The sequence below is a fragment of the Schistocerca cancellata genome, chromosome 4 (genome assembly GCF_023864275.1).
Source record: "Schistocerca cancellata isolate TAMUIC-IGC-003103 chromosome 4, iqSchCanc2.1, whole genome shotgun sequence".
Lineage (NCBI taxonomy): Eukaryota > Metazoa > Arthropoda > Insecta > Orthoptera > Acrididae > Schistocerca > Schistocerca cancellata.
In genome coordinates, this window is record NC_064629.1 from 504,638,849 (window position 1) to 504,663,618 (window position 24,770).

At 37.4% G+C, this 24,770-nt stretch overlaps 1 protein-coding gene across 1 annotated transcript in view; it reads right to left on the minus strand.

The window, feature by feature from the left end:
* LOC126183489 (cytochrome P450 4C1-like) overlaps positions 1-24,770 on the minus strand; it is a 242,223-nt gene that overhangs the window by 34,551 nt on the left and 182,902 nt on the right. Inside the window, exon 10 of the mRNA XM_049925522.1 lies at positions 151-251. Within this exon, the coding sequence (XP_049781479.1) occupies positions 151-251 (101 nt within the window). The remainder of the gene's footprint in view (positions 1-150; positions 252-24,770) is intronic.

A 24,770-nucleotide genomic window follows, 5' to 3' on the forward strand; every position in this document is an offset into this window, starting at 1 on the left:
TTCATAGCATCACACTACGTATTCTATGTAAATTTAAAACATATGTTCCACCAAAAATTCTCATATATTTGACCACAGGACTAGATAAATAGCATTTCAATTTACCCATAAATAAAACCAAGGGAAAATGACTCACAAGTTGTTACTTACAGCAAACATAAATGTGTCCACTTCATCTTCTATTTCTTTGTCTGACAATTTATCTGGACTTTGTAGTAAGAGATCAAGAAAAGCCATACGTTTTCTCTGTCCTGAAAGGAACACCAAGATGTTTTTTTTTTACAATGAAGCATATAAACAGTAGGTCCAACTGAAGATTATAAAATATAAGTATTATCTTATGGATGGAATGTTACTGAAGGACACACAGCAAGGAAACATCCTCCCCCCTTCTCTCTCTCTCTCTCTCTCTCTCTCTCTCTCTCTCTCTCTCTCTCTCTCTCTCTCTCTCTCTTTTCAAATCTAATCACAATTCATGTTTCAAGATACCTGGATGTACAAATATAAATGAAAAGAGACAGTAAGGTACACAACAGGGGGTTCCTTTCATTAACTTTCTGTTCATGGATACTTTCTTCACACTCATATCACATCTGCCGTCTAGATCTCCTCCTACTTCTTTCTCCTCAATGCCAACTTTCCTGAACTGATTAACTGCGATGGACTTTTCTGAAATACACATCCTCTGATTGTGTTATTTACCACGTCCCAACTTCCACTAATTCCTGTTCTCTGTTTACCTCCATAGCTGTCCCACCCAGTTATCTGCTCTACACTTACAGCATATTCGATTCTCCCTCCATCAGCTTCATACTCCTCTCTGCCATTCATAGTCAGAGCTGCATTTACACACAGGCTTCTTAGACTGCTGCCTAGGGGCCAACATCACATAGGGCTGTGCAACACAAAAATTTAAAACAATGAAATGTCTTTAATTTAATACTGTGGTGTGCAACCTCTTAATATTGTAGAGGACATTTTTTTGTGAAGTAACTGGGCTGAATTTTTCAAGGGACAGTTAATATGAGTGAAATCAGAATTCTCCCTTCAGAATCCATGCTACCTCACATAAAATTCCCTGAGGTAAGTCATCAGACCCATACTACTTCACTTGCCAAAACTTCTGGCATTAAAATAATGGACAACACAATTTTGTAAGTTCAAAGTGAGTTCCATTTTGTGTAAGGCCAGTCTGTTCCATACCTCAATTTACCTAATACTGGACCTGTAATTATATTTTAACATCATTTGGGAGATTCAAACTCTTGTGCTCTTGAACGTGGACAAAACAATTTTCATATAAATATTGCCATTAATGAGATATTGCGGAAATGTTCCAGATGTCTCTAGCTCACATTATCTGACAGAATGCTAACTGACTCATGAAATCACAGCAATGGCTCAACAAATCCGTGAGCATTTTAGTGCTATTGCTATTATGTGTAAATGAATACCTATAATAACCTAGCAACAGAAATAATTATATTCATGCCCTACATATCAATAATATGTTTAATTAAGTGCTTACTATGATCTGAAGGAATGTTTGAAACAAAAGTCTTAGAACTATTATGTGTTATATGTAAGTGTGAACTACGTGTTGCATTTAAAATATCTTTTCAGTCATCTATGCAATTTAATCAAAGTTGTATGAGTAATTCTGAATGTAATATTACGGTGTGGGGTACTATGCACACTTGCATTATGTAGGATACGGTACTTCCTTGTATGCATTGTCTCTGTATCCATAAGCAATAACAACAACAACAACTATGCTACTACTACTACTACTACTACTACTACTACTATTACTGGAATATATTCATGCCATGGATCACCCTGTAGAGTTCATTCCAGTAGATGACACATTGCAATATAATAACCTGTTTAGTAGGCCTACTTCCCAGTGTATGATACACTAAAATGTGGCCTAAATGAGGTATTCAAAATGATGCCCTTGTATCTTGAGGCATCTATGCAAATGCTGCAGCATACACTGTGGCACTCATTCAAATCTCGAGCTTACCACAGATAGTTCTGCAGACAGATGAAAGAGTTACTTGAATATCTGAAATTGGGTCCACACACATGAAACTTCTCTTGTGCCCCTAGAGATAGGAGTGTAAAGGGATGATGTCTTCTATCCTTTGCTATTCTGGGGAAAAATATCCTAGGAAAATAAGGTAATTTACAACTCCTTTGTTTTGTAATAACACATAATGAACTAACTGGAGCATTGGTATCTAGAAATCTTGCAAGTGCTTCTTCAAGTCACAGAACATTTACATGCATGTATAATTATGTATGCTCATAGCCAATACTTTTAGTCAGCTACATTAACATTTTAGGGGCAAACTGTGTGACTCACAGTTGGGATGTGAGATACATAACACAATTTTATAGGAGTCAATGATTCATATAAATGTATATGGGAACTAAACTTTTTAAGTAGATGGTCATGACATGTAAAGATATGAAATTACTCTCACACTTTATTCAAATTGTGTTGAAGGTTATTAAGGAATTACTAAGTTTATGAGTTAAATCCATAATTTATAATTATAAAAGAAAAAGAAAATCAATTTGGAAATTCTCAAAACGTAAATTGTGAAATCACTAAACAAACAGTAAAATGTAAGTGGTAAAGAATATTATCAAATAAATTATGCCACTATGCATAACAGAAAAATAATTTGTTCAGTCAGTTCAAAACAAAGTTTATAGCAATATATACAACAACAAATTAACTTAGGCATTTAGTCATGGTAAAATTAGTACAAATGAAGCAAATAATCAACTTTCCTGATACCAAAAACTCCTGTAGGGTTGAGAAGAGTTCTAGAAGAATATGAAAATCCAATTATTTCCCTATAATTTTTGTATTTTATCATGCAGATCAAGGCTAATCAACCAGAACATTGCACCCACCCTTTAACTCAGAAATTAGCACACCTAGATCTTTTGGAGATCATGTGATGCCATGAGAGCTATGTAGTAATGCACATAGAGAAAGACTGTATCAAACATTGTGTTTGCATGGTAGAAAACTAATTATTTACACTACTGGCCATTAAAATTGCTTCACCACAGAGATGACGTGCTACAGACATGAAATTTAACCGACAGGAAGAAGATGCTGTGATATGCAAATGATTAGCTTTTCAGAGCATTCACACAAGGTTGGCGCCGATGGCGACACATGCAACGTGCTGACATGAAGAAAGTTTTCAACCAATTTCTCATACACAAACAGTAGTTGACCAGCGTTGCCTGGTGAAACGTTTTTGTGATGTCTCATGTAAGGAGAAGAAATGCATACCATCACGTTTCCGATTTTGATTAAGGTCGGATTGTAGTCTATCGCATTGCGGTCTATCTTATCGCGACATTGCTGCTCGCGTTGGTCGAGATCCAACGACTGTTAGCACAATATGGAATCGGTGGGTTCAGGAGGGTAATACAGAACACCATGCTGGATCCCAACAACCTCATATGACTAGCAATCAAGATGACAGGCATCTTGTCTGCATGGGTGTAACAGATCATGGAGCAACATCTTGAACCTTGAGTCAACAGATGGGGATGTTTGCAAGACAATAACCATCTGCACGAACAGTTCAACGACGTTTGCAGCAACATGGACTATCAGCTCGGAGACCACGGCTGTGGTTACCCTTGACGCTGCATCACAGACAGGAGCGCCGGCAATGGTGTACTCAACAGCGAACCTGGGTGCATGAATGACAAAACATAATTTTTTCGGATGAATCCAGGTTCTGTCTACAGCATCATGATGGTCACATCTGTGTTTGGCAACATCGTGGTGAACGCACATTGGAAGCATGTATTCATCATTGCCATACTGGTGTATCACCCAGCATGATGGTATGGGGTGCCATTGGTTACACGTCTTGGACATCTCTTGTTCGCATTGACAGCACTTTGAAGAGTGGATGTTACATTTGAGATGTGCTATGACCCATGGTTCTACCCTTCATTCGATCCCTGTGAAACCCTACATTTCAGCAGGATAATGCACGACCGCATATTGCAGGTCCTGTACGGGCCTTTCTGGATACAGAAAATGTTCGACTGCTGCCCTGGCCAGCACATTCTCCAGATCTCTCACCAACTGAGAATGTCTGGTCAATGGTGGCCGAACAATTGGCTCTTCACAATACGCCAGTCACTACTCTTGATGAACTGTGGTATCGTGTTGAAGCTGCATGGGCAGCTGTACCTGTACACGCCATCCTAGCTCTGTTTGACTCAATGCCCAGGTGTATCAAGGCTGTTATTATGACCAGAGGTGGTTGTTCTGGGTACTGATTTCTCAGGGCCTATGCACCCAAATTGTGTGAAAACATAATCACATGCCAGTTCTAGTGTAATATATTTGTCCAATGAATACCCGTTTATCATACGCATTTCTTCTTGGTGTAGCAATTTTAATGGCGAGTAGTGTAAATAACTTTGACTGAGTGCAGATATTATCAGTACTACAGTGGTGATGCTGTATGATGTAAATAGTGACTCTTGTGTGACATTTACGTAGAGAAGTGCGAGTGGCTGCTTGTTTTTTGTTATGTAGTGTCCATGTAGCTATGGGGGCAAGCAGCCATGCCACTGGCATCCTAAAGTTGATGTTACAATTAAAATTGTTCTGGCATTTAACGAACTTACAGGCTTTCTGACTTCTATGTTTTATTTTTTGGTATAATGTTTTTACTAAAACATGAACACTAGCAAAGTCTATGTCCTGATTACATTTGCCTCCATAACTGAGTAGTCAGCACAGCTGACTGCCCTGTGGAGGACCCAGGTTCAATTCCCCATACTACCAAGGATTTTTTCTCTGTGGGAGCATTGGAACTGGGTGCACTTAGCCTTGTTATGACAATTGAAGGGCTACCGGTACTTGAGTGTACAGTAGAGGCTCCAGGCCATGAAAACTGACAACGGCCAGGAGAGCTGTATGCTGACCCTGCACCCACCCATAACACGTCCAGTGATGCCATTGGCAGAAGATGACATGGTGGCTGGTTGGGATTGATGGATCTGCTTTGGTCTGTGAACACATTTATACCCTGACCACATGTTTCACTGTGTACAGCTATGGCTGACTTGCTGGGTTGATGGGTGAGGCAAATGTTCTTCATGCACATTTAGACTTTCTTTAACTGCACTGCATGTCTATGCAGATACCTCTCCATTGCTGAGGAAATTGTGTGTCAGTACCATGTGAATGACTGTGATGAGTGCTTCTGCAGTTTGGTATAGTTTTTGTGTTGTTGGTTATAATCGCTGCTCAATTTTTTCCAATGATACAAACAGAGCATTTGAACTTTGTTTGGTTTCCATGAAGGTTTTTTTGTGCTTATTACTACATTCAGCACAGGCTAACCTCGCATGGTCAGTTTTTAAACTAATATATATATATATAGATCATAAACTGGTTTTCAAATCAGTTAGTAGTTTAGTGTACCATGGATTTTGTCTGTTTGAAACCTTAGTTTCAAAGTTTTTGTCAGTTACTTTGCTTTTCTTTATGTGAATTGTGTCATTAAATTGTGTCAAGATTGCTTTGAAACATATAAAATACTGGTATTATCTTTGCTAACAAATCATTACTTAAACTGTAATGTGTGTCGCCATAACATTGGGCAAACAAGTCTCCTTCAGTAAGGTAATTATGAAACCCAACAGTTTTGTGATAGTTCTGACAATCACGAATTTTAGAACTAGCCTAGTTATGTAACTTTTATCAAGAGGGAACTAACCTGGATAATTTAAAGATACACAGTTATGACCAGAAAGTGAAAACACTGTCACTTCATATGAATCTTCTGTATTTTTAAGATTCAGAGAAATACTGCCTAGACTTCCTTGATCCTTTGTATTATTTGCCATATTATAGTTACCAACTATTTTACAACTGTAAGTTCAGTATCAGTGGCCCATTGTTTACCCAAACAAGAAATATCAAACTTCTTCACTAGTCCAATATTAGTTACAATGGTGTCTTTGATTAAAATGATTTTTAAACTGAAAAGAGGCACTGTTTTCTGTCTTTCCATAACACTTCTACTGTAGCTCTCTTCCTTCCTTCTGATTGTACAGTTATTAGTGTTGGTGTAGCTGCTACAGTTGCTGGTGAAACTTCTGTTAAAGTTTGTGATGGTATTGTTACAACTGCCGCTGCTGGTACTGCTTCCGCTACTTTCGATAGTTCTCTAGATGCTGTTGGTGTTGTCGCCAGATTGGGTGCAAATGCTGCTAGGTTTGTTGGTACTGCAGTTGTTGATACTGATGATGAAGCTTGGATTTACTGTTGCTCCTACTGTTATATCTGTTGTTATTGTTGCTACTTCTGCTGTTGTTGCTGCTGCTTCTACTGTCATTGTTACTATTTTCACTGCTTCTGTTAGTGTTGTTAGTGCTGGTGCTACTGCTAACACTGATGGTGATGTCCTAACTGACACTGCTGCTACTCCTTTCATTTTTACTGTCACTATTGCTGTCAGCTCCTCCAAAAAGGAGTTGTTAGGGTTCCAGCTTTTTCTGTATCATACAGTTTTGCTGTAACTGTCATGTTCTATAGTAGTGAGATTCGGAGATGGATACTTCTGGCAGTAGGGGTATAGGTTCAATAGTTTTACTACTTGTTAAATCTTATATTCTGACTGCAGATGTATAGATGTACATATCAAACTTAATTCCTCTCTGAAACATTCTTGTAGGCAAGAAACAAATTGAGTGCCTGAATCTACATGCCCTATATTTTGAAACAAAATTAAATAACAGTTTCCTCACTCAGATTAAATGACTTAGCACTGATCAGCAGAAAAAGGCAGCAAGGTTGAGAGTGAGACGGAAGCATTTACAGACAAGGTCAGAGATATACAGGGTGGTCCATTGATAGTGACCGGGCCAAATATCTCACGAAATAAGCATCAAACAAAAAAACTACAAAGAACGAAACTCGTCTAGCTTGAAGGGGGAAACCAGATGGCATTATGGATGGCCCACTAGATGGCACTGCCATAGGTCAAACGGATATCAACTGTGATTTTTTAAATAGGAACCCCCATTTTTTATTACATATTCATTTAGTACATAAAGAAATATGAATGTTTTAGTTGGACCACTTTTTTCGCTTTGTGATGGATAGCACTGTAATAGTCACAAATTTATAAGTATATGGTATCACCTAACATTCTGCCAGTTCGGACGGTATTTGCTTCATGATACATTACTTGTTTTAAAATGGACCATTTACCAATTGCGGAAAAGGTCGATATTGTGTTGATGTATGACTATCATGATCAAAATGCCCAATGGGCATGTGCTATGTAGGCTGCACGGTATCCTGGACATCATCCAAGTGTCTGGATCATTCACTGGGTAGTTACGTTATTTAAGGAAACAGGACATGTTCAGCCACATGTGAAACACAACTATGACTGGCAACAAATGATGATGCTCAAGTAGGTGTTTTCCACACATCTGTAGCAGACAAACTGTGCGAGAATTGGGAATCTCGAAAACGTCGGTGTTGAGAATGCTACATCAACATTGATTGCACCCGTACCATATTTCTACGCACCAGGAATTGCATGGTGATGACTTTGAACATCATGTACAGTTCTGCCACTGGGCACAAGACAAATTACGGGACAATGACAGATTTTTTGCACTCATTCTATTTAGTGACGAACCATCATTCACCAACAGCAGTAACGTAAACTGGCATAATATGCACTATTGGGCAACGGAAAATCCATGGTGGCTGCAACAAGTGGAACATCAGTGACCTTGGCGGGTTAATGTATGGTGCAACATTATGGGAGGAAGGATAATTGGCCCCCATTTTATCGATGGCAATCTAAATGGTGCAATGTATGCTGATTTCTTACTTAATGTTCTACCAATGTTACTACAAGATGTTTCACTGCATGACAGAATGGCAATGTACTTCCAACATGATGGATGTCTGGCACATAGCACGCATGCGGTTGAAGTGGTATTGAATAGCATATTTCATGACAGGTGGATTGGTCTTCGAAGCATCATATCATGGCCCGCATGTTCACCGGATCTGACGTCCCCGGATTCCTTTCTGTGAGGAAAGTTGAAGGATATTTGCTATCGTGATCCACCGACAACGCTTGACAACATGTGTCAGCGCATTGTCAATGCATGTGCGAACATTACGGAAGGCGAACTACTCGCTGTTGAGAGGAATGTCGTTACATGTGTTGCCAAATGCATTGAGGTTAATGGACATCATTTTTAGCATTTATTGCATTAATGTGGTATTTACAGGTAATCACACTGTAACAGCATGCGTTCTCAGAAATGATAAGTTCACAAAGATACATGTATCACATTGGAATAACTGAAATAAAATGTTCAAATGTACCTATGTTCTGTATTTTAATTCAAAAAACCTACCTGTTACCAACTGTTTGCCTAAAATTGTGAGCCATATGTTTGTGACTATTACAGTACCATCTATAACAAACCAAAAAACGTTGTCCAACAACAACATTCATATTTCTTTATGTACTACACGAATATGTAATAAAAAATGGGGGTTCCTATTTAAAAAAACATAGTTGATATCCATTTGACCTATGGCAGAAAGCTATCTAGCAGGCCAACCATAGCCCCATTTGGTTTCCCCCTTCCAGCTAGACAAGTTTTGTTCTATGTAGTTTCTTCATTTGATGCTTATTTCGTGAGATATTTGGCCTGTTCATGGTCAATGGATCACCCTGTATATTGCCCAGCCATATGAAATATTCTCCACCTTTAATGGACAACACTGGTGACATCTCAGTTGTATCTCAACAAATACTTGCAGAAGCATGATCCATCGGTAATATTGCTGAACATACTGCAGTATTCCCATCTATAGCAGCCACAATGCAGCAATATTGACAGCAATAATATTATAGCCACACATTGCCAAAAAATATGTCCCATGTAAACACACTTTAAATTTCCTGCCCAAAGAGTAGACTACCATTAACAGTTTCACAGACAAACACTATCAGACATTGTCAGTAGGTTTAGGAGTAAACCTAGAATGGCTAGGGACTGTACGCTGCCACTGCTCCTCCTCTTGCAAATCAAACACTAACAATAAAACTTCCATGCATCACCATGTCTTGAAGAGACGATGTTTAGGTCAGATTTTATTGTGTTATTACACACTAACGACTTTTCCTTTAGAGGTGTGAGGTGTGCTTTATCAGTGTGAGTCAAAGAGAGAGAGAGAGAGAGAAGTTTTACCCATTACCTTTTCCTTATGCCTGGACTGAATTTGGGATTTGTTTTGCAGAACTGAACTATGAGGTCATCAACAGTACCCCATGATGACAGTGACATACTTTAATCTGCTAGAGTATTATGAAAATATGCCCTACATCATGTTCATAATTTTTGCAACATAAAATAACTATGATTACTTGCGTGTGGGTTCTAAAAGTCCTACTCTAATCTTTTGGTAAACTTTTCAAATATGATCAAAAAATTTAACATCTTGCAAATTTCAGGGGGGGGGGGGGGGGCTGGTGTACCAACTGTTATTCATTATCACACTCCTAAAACCGCTGGAATTTTGATATTGCCATGTAATATGTGAAGATGTAAAAGGTAGCAACTGGTTAGTAATAATATTTACAAAATATATTTATTTTGCATTGTCTCTGATAATAACTACTGGTCTATCCCAGCATAATTCTGCCACAAGAAACTAATCCATATTCATCTTTTCATGTGTTGAGCAAATATTCTTTTGATAAGTGGCATATCTAGATCTACATATATACTCTGGAAACCACTGTGAAGGGCATGGCAGAGAGTACGTTCCATTGTATCAGTTATTAAGGTTTGTCCCCATTCCATTCACATACGGAGCACACTGTGTGTGCTGTAATTAATTTAATCCTGCCCTCATGATCACTATGCGAGCAGTACATTGGGAGTTGTAGTACATTCCTAGAGTCATCATTTAAAGCTGGTTATTGCAACTCTGTACATAGACTTCCTCAGGATAATTTATGCCTAACTTTAAGAATCTGCCAGTTCAGTTTTCTCAGCACCTCTGTGACACTTTCCCAAGACGCAAACTAGCCTGTGAACATTCATGCTGTCTTACTCTGTATGTGTTGGATCTCCCCCGTTTGTCACATTTTGTATGGGCCTCACACACTTGAGTAACATTCTAGAATGGATTGCATGAGTGATTCATCTCCTTCATGGACTGATTTCATTTTCCCTGTATTCTACCAATAAACCAAAGTCTATTAACTGCACTGGATTGCACGAGTGTTTCATAAACAATCTCCTTCGTGGACTGATTTTATTTTCCTAGTATTCTACCAATAAGCCAAAGGCTATTAACTGCATTAATCATGACTGAGCCTAAGCATTTATTCTCGTAAACAAGAAAAATTGCAGCCTCAGATGAGGTTGTCAGGTTGAGTAAATGCTAACATTAATTACCTCAGACATAACTTCACTAACATGAACATGACCATCACTACCAAAGCACAAGTAATGTCTATCATTAAATCTTTAAATCAAAAAAATTTAGTGTTTATGATAAAATACCAACAAAGTTAACTGAAGAGCATGCTTCAGAGTTCAGTAACATATTAAGCTATCTGTGTAACCAGTCATTTGAGTGGAATATTTCCTGAATGGTTTAATATGCTGAAGTTAAACCTTTGTTCAAGAAAGGAGGTAAAGAATACGCACTGAGTGGGATTAGCCATGTGGTCTAAGGTGCTGCAGTCATGGACTGTGCGGCTGGTCCTGGCGGAGGTTCGAATCCTCCCTCGGGCATGGGTGTGTGTGTTTGTCCTTAGTATAATTTAGGTTAAGTAGTGTGTAAGCTTAGGGACTGATGACCTTAGCAGTTAAGTCCCATAAGATTTCACACACATTTTAAAGAATAGGCTTTAAATTTCCAACCAATATCACTTGTGCCAGCATTCTCAAAAATTTTAGAAAAGATAATATACAATCAGCTTCTTAACCACCTGACAACAAATAATATATTGCCCAAGTCTCAGTTTGGATTTTGAAAGGGTGCTGATACTGAGTGGGCTCTCGACATATACTGTGAAAATGTACTTAACTCATAAACAATAAATTATGGGCTACTGGTATATTTTGTCATCTGTCAAAGGCATCTGACTGTGTAAATAACAGTATCCTTTTAAGTAATTAGAATATTACTGTGTGACAGGAAATGCTGCAGAATGATTCCATTCCTAAGTCTGACAGGAAACAAAAGAATGTCATAAGGAAAGAGCCATGAATTAAGCCATCAGGCATCATGTTACTGGGAACTAATTATATTTGGTGTCCCACAAGATACTGTCTTAGAGCCCTTGCTTTTTCTTGTGTATGTCAATGACCTTTCATCAGTAATATTACCAGATGCCGAGTTTGTTTTGTTTGCAGATGATACAAACATTGCAATAAATAGCAAATCAACTGCAGTCTTAAAAAGATTGGTTAATGAAATTTTCATGGACATTAACAAATGGGTGCTATCCAATTCTTTTTCACTAAACTTTGAAAAAATACACTACATGCAATTCAGAACGTGTAAGCGGTTTCCCACTCATATATGGCCAAAATATGATGACAAACAGATAGAAAAAATGGACAGTGTTAAATTCTTGGGATTACAGCTTGATAAATTTAACTGGGATGAGGACACCACAGAACTGCTGAAGCACTCAAACAAATCTCTCTTTGCAATGTGAATTTAGTCACCGACAGGGGATAAAAAAATGAAAAAGTTGACATACTATGCTTACTTCCATTCCATAATGTCATATGGGATTATTTTTTGAGGTAACTCATCAAGCGAAGTTAAAGTTTTCTGGGTAAAAAAAAGTGTAATAAGAATTATTTGTGGTGTGAACTCAAGAACATCCTGTTGAAGCCTGTTTAGGGAACTACAAATATTAACCAAGGCTTCCCAATACATTTACTCATCAAAGAAATTCATCAATAAGAATAAATCTTGTTTTCAAATCAACAGCTCAGTTCATGGAATCAGTACTAGAAATAAGAATAATCTTCACAAAAATTTGAAGTCACTTGCTTTGGTCCAAAAAGGTGTCTATTCAAGAACACACATTTTAAATAGTTTACCAGCAGCTAAAAAAATTTTAACTGCAAATAAAGTTCAGTGTAAGAGGAGCCCTAAGAATTTATTGGTTGCTAGCTCCATCTACTCCAATGATGAATTTCTTTGTAGAAACAACTGGTGTGTATGTGTGTGTGTGTGTGTGTGTGTGCGCGTGTGTGTGCGTGTGTGTGTGTGCGTGTGTGTGTGTGTGTGTGTGTGTGTGTGTGTGTTTACCAATAATATAAAAAAAGGGAATTTTATTATGATCTGACTCCTGCACAAATTCATTGCAGTAATGCAATCACTGTAAATAAGTGTTGTAAATTGAGTGAAATGATTCTTCTATTCAGTGTTTATTACCTCATAAATGAAAATGTGGTTAAAACATTTTGACTCATTCCACATCCATGACAATCATTCCACTATGGATCAGTGGAAGGTACATTAGCATACTCATATTTGTTTTTCATTGTAAATATTTAGTATGTATTCTCATTCTTCTGACATGTTCCACACCCTGGAACTTCTCCTCAGTATGGACCAATTGAAATGAAAAGTGCATCCAATCTAATTTACTCAGTCATTATGTGACCATCTTTAGTGCAAATATTATAGTCTTGAAGATTCATGTAATAAAAGCACATATTGCAATTTCAATATGGCATCAGCACAGAACAACACAACAACTAACTAAAAAATTTTTGAGTTGAGAATTTGTTACATGAGTCTGCAAAATTTGCACTGAAATTGATTTGCTGTAATAAAAGATTTAAAACATGTTACAACTGAGGCTGCCATTTTTATTGTTTGCACTACTAATACTGCAGTCATTGGGCACATGGTTCCCAATGGAATCCAGTCTTTACATTTTTTCACTTTCTGAAGTACACAGTTTCACATTTTTGAACATTTAAAAATAGTTGCCAATATGTGAACCACTTTTAATTCTTATTAAAAACTGACTGAATATTTATGTAGCTTCTTTCAGACAGTACTTCATTACAGATAACTGCATCATCTACAAAAAGTCTGAGGATACTATTAATATTGTCCACTTCCCTGACTCCTGGCACCAACGCCTCCATGGAGCTGTGAGGCGATTCAATGTGGGGTTGGCGATGGCTCTCAGGGCATCCAATTTTGCTCATGTTTCTCTAGTGCCCATACGGACTATCAACAGATGGGGTTTCACTAGGCATGGCCTACACCTAAACAGGACTGGGAAGGGAAGATTGGTACAGCTAATTCATGAAAGTATAGGGGGTAGATCTTGGGCCACACATGGTCAAATACCTGTTGTTATGTGTAGGAAAAGTAAGTCTTTTTTAGGGTAAATCTAGACAATAGGTTCCCCTGCCTAAAGAGTATCTCCAGCAGTTTAAAAAATACTGAAACAATCACTCACAAGACAGATTTTAACACTTCAAATATCACACAGACCAGATGTTGCAAAGAAAAGCAAACCATTGGAAAGAGTAACATGGGGTATTTCACAGACTTAACAATCCTCCATCAAAACATGCAATCAATAAAAAATAGAATACAACTATTAGAAATTGAGCACCAATCTTTGAACTGCACAGTAGTTTGTGTTACTGAGCACTGGTGTAGAGACGCAGAAATCCAAGTAGTATTATCATTGTATGAAAGGGCAAACTCTTACTGCAAACTACTTCAAGGGGTGGAGGATCATCCATTTGTATTGGAAAAGGAACACAGTTCAAATGAAGACATGACCCCAGCACAATAAGTGAAGACAAACACTCTGAAATATCAGCTATTGAATTAACAGGGCTTGATATCACCAAGAAACTAATCATTTTGCCTGTTTATAGGTTTTCCAGTGGTAGAGTGGACACTTTTTTCAGTAAATTAACAGAAGTTCTACATAAAGTCTCAAGTACAAAGGTCAACATAATTCTGTGTGGGGACCTTAAAATCAACACTAATATCATAAATGAATCCAGCAGCACCCTCACAAACATCCTTCACAGTTTTGGCATGTCCCTATTGGTCAATAGTGCAGCAAGGGTTACTACAGTGACTGCACGAGTAATTGACCATGTGGCCACAAATATGGACATGGAAAAACGTGATGTAGCGGTAAAAGATCCCGAACTATCATACCATCTCTGTCAAATAACAACAGTGAAAATGGACATCGAATCATTCCCTAAACTACAAGCCTACAAATGACATCTATCAGGAGTCAAAATTAAAGATTTTTCAAAAGAACTAGCAAAACAAAGCTGGGATGAAGTGTATAAGGAAACCAATGTGAATATTAAATTCTCTGAATTCTCCACGTTATTAAAACTGAACTTTGAAAAGGCATTTCCAAAAGTATGCATGCCTGTATCAACATCTCACAAAAACAGATGAATAACCGCAGGTATTAAGAAGTCCTCCGAAACACTTAAATACCTCAGTTCCATGAAAAAGAGCTGCAATGATCCAGATTCTTAAATTTCTATCATAGATACAAAAATATCTAAAGGAAACTGCTGATTTCTGCAAAAAAGTCATTTAATGACAAAATAATATATAATGCAGAAAATAAAAGTAAAGCAGTCTGGGATGTTGTAAAAAAGGAAATGGGCAAACAAACACAGAATAACTTACTGCCAATTGAGGGGGATAAGGTAATAAATGATAAATAACACTTATCAAACTATGTAAATGAGCACTTTTCAAGTATTTCAGAGAAGTTACAGCAAAAATCCCCAAAACAAATATAGCACTTGTAAATAATGTTGCACTAAATACAATGATGTTACCTCCAACCACTGAGAATGAAGTCAATAAAACTGTTCAAAAACTAAAAAGTCAATAGGCTTAGGTGAAGTACCAATGTGTGTACTGAAACAAAGTATGAAGATTATACAAGGCCCCTTAACAAATATAATAAATTAATCCTTCACGTCAAGGAGGTTTCCAGGGCAGTTAAAATAGGCAAGAGTTGTACCTTTGCATAAGAAAGGTAGTGCAGAAGACGTAGAAAATTACCAGCCCATTTCCCTGCTGTCACCATTCTCAAAAATAATAGAAGCAGTTATGAAAGAAAGATTAATGCGTTACCTGAATAAATACAATCTTTTTAAGTGAATCACAGTTTTTTTTCCAAAGTAGCAAAAATATGGAGTCAGCCACAGTAGAATTCACAAAAATTGTACTTGATGCTCTTGACAAAGATAATTGTGCCACAGGCATATTTTTGGATCTTTCTAAGGCCTTTAATACAGTCAACCACAACATTCTATTAAATAATTTAGAAGCATTAGGAATAAGAGGGGTAGCTAATGACTGGTTTCAATCATACGTAGCAGATAGGGTATAAAGAGGAGAGAACACGTATTTCAAATAGATCTCAACATTTAGTAAAACACTTATCAGAACCAAAATGCATTAATATATGGGTTTCACATGGTAGCATATTAGGACCAATACTATTCCTGACATACACCAATGACTTTCCCAGTAGTGTTACTCATGGTGAAAAAATTCTCTTCACTTATAACAGCAATATTATAGTCACTAGAGAACTCCTTGCTGAGAAAGCAAATGAAATTCTCAAGGAAGTTTGTGATTGGTCAATCAACAATCAAATGACATTGAACATAAAGAAAACTAATGCCACAAATTTCAGTTTGAAGAGGGAACATGATAATGTTAAATTAAATGTAGATGGCGCCTCTATAGACTGTGTAGCAAATGCAAAATTTCTAGGAATGAATATTGATTCTCAGTTGAAATAGTGTAAACACACAAAGGCACTTGCAAACAGAATATCATCATCATGTTATGCCTTTAGAATCCTATCATCAGTGTGTAAAACACAGTGTCTTAGTTACATGCTATTCATATATACACTCAATTCTTAGCTATGGCATTCTGTTTTGGGGAACAAATGCACAAAATATGAACACAATTTTCAAACTGCAGAAATGAGCCATGAGAATAATAACCCAAAAAAATAGCAGTTGAGCTCACCGTAAAGATCTGTTCAAAATACTGGGGATTTTAACTGCTCCGTGTGAATACATTTACCAATTAGTTGTACACATCCTAAATAACATCGGTAGAATAAGGCTGTACAATAAATCACCAAAGGAGGTTAAAGAAAGTGCAAAAATACACTAATTTAAAAAGGCATCTAAACAGTACCTGTTACGCAATACATTTTATACCTTGAAGGATTACTTAGCTAAAAAAGAGTAGGGGATTGGTAAAAAAAATGTTATGCAAATAAATAATGATTATAAAACATCCAACATTCCACATAACACCTGCACACTATGTTTTTTTTCTTCTTTTTTCCTTTTCTAGAAAAGCTTGACATCTCGCTCATTATAAAGGGATGCTGACTCAGTTTTTCAGGATAGTAAATAGGAGGTTGTGATACAGAAAATGGCCCAGAGATCACCAGTGTGTGTGTGTGTGTGTGTGTGTGTGTGTGTGAGACGTGTTATGAAACAATGTGTGTATAGTATGTGCAGTGACTGATAGTGAGATATGAGTGAGCAGTGTGGCATTAATTTATTTAATAAGTTATTTGTAAAAAAAAGTATTGTATACCAGGAATAAATCTAATAATTGTCTCTAACTAGAAGTCTATAAATGTATGTGTGTACAAATTACCTTATTTTAAATTGGTCTAAACTTGTAAATGTTTTGACATGCCCTATATCCTTGTAAAAAGAGATCTACAGATGAATAAATCTATTACTACTACTACTACTACTACTACTGTGTCTATAACACTGTGCTTTGTTATACACTATTGTGGTGTCATAAGCACAGTATACACCACCACGTAGCACCACAGGCACCAATAGATTGACAACCCACTCCAGAGACAGCGTATAGCCCAATAATTGCCACACCAGGAAGCTGCAGCGGTGGCGTCACCAGAGATCTGATATGCACCGGCACCATAGCACAACAGTCAGTTACAAGTCAGCTGAGCTGCCAAGAAGACCACCTTCTGCTTGTGTACTTCATGCCACATCATCTGCCTCCAGTGAGTCCACACAAGCCCATCTTCAGTGAACATTTTAGGGGGAAAAGAACTGTTTACTACCCAGCCTTAGCTTCTGGAATAGTACTTGACTTTCAGTATCTGTTGCCTGAGCCGATTTGTACAAAGTTGAGCATTTGTCATAGATGTATGTGTTCTTGTCATTAATTATTATCAGTTTTTCAGTGTTCTCCTTGTTCTCCTCTCATAGTGTTTCCCCACAGTGCACTAAAAATAGTTAAGAGTGGCGATGAGTAAAATCTCCATCTGTGGTTGTATCAAAAGTATGATACAACACCTATTATCAGTAGTTTGTCCTTTAAGAAGTTTCTTTAGAGTTACTGTATACCATGGAGGGTACCTCCCATTATTAACTGTTCTACATGGTACATATCCATCCAGTGTATGGACAACTATTCTTTCAAACTGATCCACAGTTCCTCTACATGCTCCTGCCCTGTGCTGAAAGTTTCAAGCTCCTCATTCATATATGGCTCTACTGATTTTTTTAATCTAGTTTACCGAACATATATATCTTTCCACTTGTTTTAGTTGTTCTTTGTACTTTGGTAATCACTGTTGCCACAACTGCCCCATAGCCACTGATACCAGTTTTGATATGGACATCCTGAACGAGCGCATATCTACTTGTTGCCATCAAATCTAACATATTTTCATCATGAGTGGGATTCTGAACCATTTTTTCTGGGTAGCTTTCAGAGAAGGCATTTAGTAATGTTTTCAGGATGTCTGTTAACACCCACCACTAACAAAATTGTAATTTTCCCAAGTGAGTATCAGATGATTAAAGTCTCCACTACTGGTTACAATATGATTGGGGAAATAATGTACAAGTGAACTGATGTTTTATTTGAAGTTTGTGGTTACATCAGGCGGTGAGTCTCCTGCAAGACAGAAGGATTCAGTTATAATTTTATGCACACACTTGACACTGAGTCTTGCCCAAACAATCTTGAATGCTGTTTCAGTTTCTATCTTGGTGGCTTTGAGTTTATTGTTTACTGCAACAAATGCACCACTTTCATTTCCCATTAACCTGCCCTTTAATTATACACTTAAATTTTCACTGAAAATCTCACTGCTATGAATTTCAGGTTTCAATTAGCTTTTTGTGCCTATTATTATATGAGCTTCCCTGCTTTTCAGGAGCACTTCAAACTCTGACACTTTGCTGTGAATGCTTCAACAGTTAATTACTTGAATACTTTAGCTGAAGATAGCCTACAATTAGGTCATGAACTGTATAGGATTTACTGGCTGTGCCCCTAAAACCCATGATTTATCTGGTATTAGATTTTGTTATAGAAATCATTTAATATTAGTGGTGACGATAACATAAATGCAAGTTTGTATAATTTTAGGGTGAATGTACCAAGCATTAAATATGAACATTCCCAAACTGCACTGAACTGCAATATCAAACTCATTCTCATGCTGGTCTGTGCTTTCATAACTGATGGTCATTATGATAATATACAGAGTACAACTTTGTATAATATGGGCATAAATTTTCAGTTATACTGGAATACTGTTTCAGAATGACCCTACTCACTGAATATAAAAACATGTAGGTAATATTTGGAACAGAAACTTGACTGAAGCCAGAAAGATATAGCAGTGAAATATTAAATTCTGAATCAAACACATACCAGTGGGATAAGCTGGACACCAATGACAGTGGTGAATTTATTGTCATAAAAAGCTTTGTAATATGTCATGAGATATAGAAAACATCAAAATTGGAAATAATCTAGTTGAAGTTGAGTATCAAAGGTAAGGCTAAAACAATAATTGAGTATTTCTATCATCCAATCACATCATGTGTCAAACAGTTCGAATACTTAAAGGAAATCTGGGAAATTATCTTGTATAAATTCGCTGAGACCATTCCATAGTAATAGGGGGAGAGGTATGTGCTTATAATAAGAGGAAGTGAGAAATCATCTTGCCCAAGTGTACTAAATATATTTTACTATACTCATCTTGAGCAACTGATTAGACAATCCACCCACAAGAGAGAATTGTTTGATTTTCTGGCAAGAATCAGGCCTAAATTTTATGATTTAGTGCTTGTAGAGGTAAAATGCTATTATAATTGGGTTAATCTCTGGTGTTGCAAAAAAGGTAAGAAAGGTATAAAGGAATTTACATTTAACAACTACAACAATAAAATGATTAGAAACTACCTAATATGTCAACATACAGTTCATGAGGGGCATACATAGAGGACCAATGCATTAGTGGGCAAATATGGTACAACAGATATATATATAATAGAGGGAAACATTCCACGTGGGAAAAATATATCTAAAAACAAAGATGATGAGACTTACCAAACAAAAGCACTGGCAGGTCGATAGACACACAAACAATCGACCTGCCAGCGCTTTTGTTTGGTAAGTCTCATCATCTTTGTTTATATATATATATATGTATATATATATATATATATATATATACAATAAATAAATAAAGTGTGGAACACATTAAGATGTATTAGACTAGGTAGGTCTTTGGAAGATGATGAGGCATGGGTAGGACTCTCCTTCGTTCAATAGCAGTATCAGGAAGTAAATATGAAAGCAGAGACAGCTGCATGGCAGATTCAATGAAATTAAGTTTTTACTGATAAACAAAAGCCAAATTAACAAGGGTAAGGACACTTAAGTGAGAAGGATTCACTTAATACAAAAGCACAGTATTATATGTTGAACTCTCAAAAACTGCTCAAAACTTCTGGTCTTATAGTAAATCAGTTAATGAAGCAAAACTACCTCAATAGATGATAGTTGATTATGATGCTACCCAGCTGGAAGATGATGAAGTTTAGGCAGAAATACTACTTTCTTCTTTTCAAAAATGCTTCACTAAAGATCTATATACATAAGATATAGAAATAAGGGAGCGTGATACTGAAAAACTTCTCATGTCACTTAATCCTACAGGATGGCATTGGATTCTGTATTGCATATGTAAAAGTACTGGTTCGTCTTCTATCAATAGTAAATTGCAGGTCACTATTATTTATTTATTTCATTATGAATTCAATGATTCCCTACTGTGAAAATTTACAAGGCTGTGGAATGATGAGAACAACTCAACCTGCTGAGCAACATAAATAAGGAGTGTGTTAGTCCAAAATATAAGGACAGTTGCAGGACAGATCACAGAACTATAGATAAATCTCACTGACATCAGTATTTTGCAGGACTATGCAAGATATTTTGTGTTTGTATATGATGACTTGTTTGGAGACCAAACTACTACTCCAAAAGAATTATTTCTGTGAGCATTAATTCTATTTAACCCAACTTTTTCTGTTCATTAGTCCCAACCAGCAAGCAGTAGGCTAAGGATTTCAGGCTGAAATTGCACTTCTTCACTACTGTCTGATGGCCTTGGACTATCACCAATTTGAATCAACAGAAGAGACAGAGAGGATTAAAACAAAATCTGCACACATTGTCACAGGTCCATTTAGTCATTATGAAAGTCGCACAAAAGTGCTCAATAAATTTCATTGGGGTTCATCATAAGAAACATGTTTTCCTTTATAGAACACCTAATCATTACAGACTTATACAAAGGAAACAACAGTATTTCTTATTCACTAGTATATATCATCCTTCAGTAAGGAGTTGGGCATAATGTGTAAATGAGTGTATGTAAACAATCATTTTGTCAGATAATGAAGGTAGCATGAGCATAGTTTCAGATAGAAGAGAGGAAGGGAGGAAGGAATACAAGAGTTTAATGTTCTGAGGGGTCATTAGAGATAAAGCACATGCTTGGATTATGAAAGGATGGGGAAGGAAACTGGCCATGTCATTTTCAAAGAAACTGTCCTGACAGTTGCTGAATCAATTTAGGGAAATCAAAGAAAACCTAAATCAGGATAAGTGAATGAGAATTTGAACTATCATCTACATCTGCATACATATTCCACAAGTCACCGTATTGTGTGTGGGGAAGTGTACCTTCTACCACTACTAAACATTTCCTTCCCTGTTCCACTCACAAGTAGATTGCGGGAAAAGAAACTGTCCATATGCCTCTCTATAAGCGTTAATTTCTCTTATGTTATGCTCATGGTCCTTATGTAAAATGTATATTGGTGGCAGCAGATTGTTTGACATTCTGCTTCAAATATTGTTTCTGTAAAGTTTCTCAACAGTGTTCCTCAAAAAGAGTACAACCTTTCCTCCAGGGAACCTACTTGTAACAAATCTAACAGCCCACCTCTGAATTGCTTCAATGTCTTCCTACAATCTGACCTGGTGGAGATCCCAAATATTCAACCAGTACTCAATGTGTTTCACTAGTGCTTTGCCTGGGGTCCCATTTACAGATAAACCACAGTTTCCTAAAACTCTCCCAATAAACTGAAGCCAGCAATTCACTTTCCCTGTTTCAATCCTTACATTTTTGTTCCATTCCCTATCACTTTGCAACATATTTAATCAATGTGACTGCATCAAGCAGTGCTCAACTAATGCTGTATTTGAACATTATGGTTTTGTTTCTCCTACTTACCTGCATTAACATATGTTTTTCTACATTTAGACCTAGCCACCATTCATTACACCAACTAGAAAATTTGTCTAAGTCATCTTGTGTACTGCTACAGTCACTGAATGACAACATCTTCCAGTACACCACAGCATCATCAGCAAACAGCTGCAGATTGCTGCTCATCCTGAGAGAGAGAGAGAGAGAGAGAGAGAGAGAGAGAGCAACTGTTACTTAGGCTCATACCTTTGTTAATATCTGCAATGGACACAGTGTCAAATGCTTTACAGAAATCTAGAAATTTGACTTCTTCCTATTGCCCTGCATCTAAGGTTCATAGGATATCATGTGAGGAAAGGGCAGGCTGAGTTTTGTATGAGTGGTGCTTTCCAAAGCCATGGTTATTTGTGGATTGAAGCTCTCCTGTCCCAGGAAAATTTATTATTTTCAACCTGAGAATACATCCAAGAACTCTATAGCAAACCCATGTTAAGAATATTTATCTGTAATATAGTGTGTCCACTCTTTTACCCTTCTTATATATAGGACTTACACATGCTTTTTCCTGTTCCTTGGGTCTTAGTACTGGGCAGCAGGTTTGTGATAAATAAAAGCTAAGTAAAGGGTGAGTGCTGCAGAGCACTCTTTGTAAAACAGAATTGCGATGCCATCTGGATCTAGCAACTTATTAGTTTCAACTCTTTCAGTTTTTTTCTAAGCCAGGGATGTCTATTACTGTGTCCTCTTTATGGGAGTCTGTATGATATTTAAATGACGGTATGTTTGTATGATTCTCTTGTGTGAGCTGTTTCTTAAACACAAAATTTGAAACTTCAGCTTTCCTCTTTCTATCTTCTTCTGCCACACCAGACTGGTCAGTGAAGCCTTTGACCTACTAAGCAATTTAACATAGAACCATAACTCTCTAGGGTTCTTGGCAAGATCTTTTGCTAAAGTCTGATGGTGGTAGTAGTTGTATGCTTTGTACACTGATCTTTTTACAGAAGCATGAAACTTTAGTAACTTTCTCCTGGCATCATCTGCATGTTCTCTTTTGAATTGAGAGTGCAACATTCTTTGCTTCCTCAGCATTTTCTGAATTTTGTTGTTAAACCACAGTTGTTAGTCTTTCCCATCCTTAATCCACTTACTCAGCACATAATTTTCCAGAGCACAATTTATAATCAATTTAAAATTTGCCCTTAATAATCTCTGCATCCATAATACTGTAACTTAATGATGTCTAATTATTGTCTAAGTGGGATGCTAACAACTGATTATCTTCTCTTTCCAGCATTAATACTGTCCTAGCCTCACTGATTTATTTACTTACTTGGGTAACCATTTTTCTGTGATGACATCATGTTCACTAATCCCTGTGCCCATACTGACACCATTGATACGGTTAGGTCTGTCTGTAGCTACAAGGTCTAAAATATTTCCATTCCATGTGGGCTGTTAAACTAGCTGCTGAAGACAGTTTTTAAGTTTTTAGAAAATTCCATCCTAAAGTACTTTGTAAGACTGTCTGTCTGTACAATCTGCAGGGAATCCATAGTTGTTCCAGTCTATACATGGTAAGTTCAAATCACCTCTCACTAATATTGCATGATCTAGGTATTTTTGTGCTACTGACTGGACTTTCTTTGAATTACTCTAAAGCTGACAGAGTGGAATTAGATGGCTGGTACAAGCATCCAGTTAACTTTATTTCACCTAGACCTGTTATATGCACTCAGATAACTTCATTGTCACACTCAAATTTGACCTCAGTAAAGACAATATTATTGTCAATTGCAATGAACACCCGCCTCCTCCTGTGGTGTCTAATCTACTTTTCTGAAATACATCCGATGACTCGCTAAGTATTTCAGAATTTTCTACTTTGCACTTCAGCCAGCTCTCAGTCCCAAGATTAATTTGAGCATGAGTAATTTAACCAGCTTTGACTCCATCAGGAACTGATGAGCACAGCAACCAAAGACTATAAGGAAGGAGAGGCTCACAGAATTCAGTCACTATTCCATTAGCTTTCATTATTCTTGCAAACTAAGATTCTGGCTATAAATAGCCATCTTCAGGAAATTTTCATTATACTTCAACAGACTTGCAGCAGTTCATGTCACCATATGTTCTTACAGGTGTACAGGCAGAAGTATCCTTCTGCCACACATATGGCCTGAGTATGGTATCATAACCCAAGCACTGGGCATCATTGGTGCTGACAGGAGCAACAACTTGCAGCTGACTGCACCTTTCATGATCAATAGCTACATGCAAGGCCACCTCCAGATCTCAAGTGAGGCTTCCCCTGACAGACATACCAAGTGCACACTGGCTTTGTTTCTGGCCCTGAGTACCATTTCCCTAAGAGACTCCATAATGGGCCTAACATTGGAGGTCCTGTTAACTAGCAAAGTACTCCCCCCCCCCCCCCCTCCTTATGCCTGCTCAGAGCCTGTTGAAGGAGTGGCCACCTGTCCACTCACAGGGAGAATGGGCAAGGCCGGCCAGCCAGCCAGCCTCCACACTGGCCCTCTGCCTAGAGCGATGGTGATGTATCACCACCTACCATTCACCCTGTGGTGAGGGCAGATCTGCTGCATTGGATACAATGGAAGGGGACTTGTTAGTGAAACAAGTGACACCCAAAATGTTCCATGCAGTGCCACAGATTCTCCACCGCCACTACACTCTAAGGCAGCAGCCTGAAGATAGCTGACCACAGCCGAAAGTGCCTTCAACTGTCCACAAACTGTGGCCAGCTCCTTTTGCATCTGCAAGCCAACACACATACATCCTATCCATCAGAGCATGAGTAACTTAAAAAGTAATCTATGAAAGCACCCAGAGATACCTAATTATGCAACTCAGTACCCTCCTGCTGTGTCACCAATGAAGACTGATGCCTTAATGAGCTGTGCAACTGGCTGTTCAGAAAAAATGACAACTATTCTACTGATTATCTGATCTACTCTTTGCAGTTACACCTCTCAAATAGAAAAACATACATGGACTGTAAGAAGTGTGATAGTAAGAAAACACAGAAAAAGCCCAATACTTTAT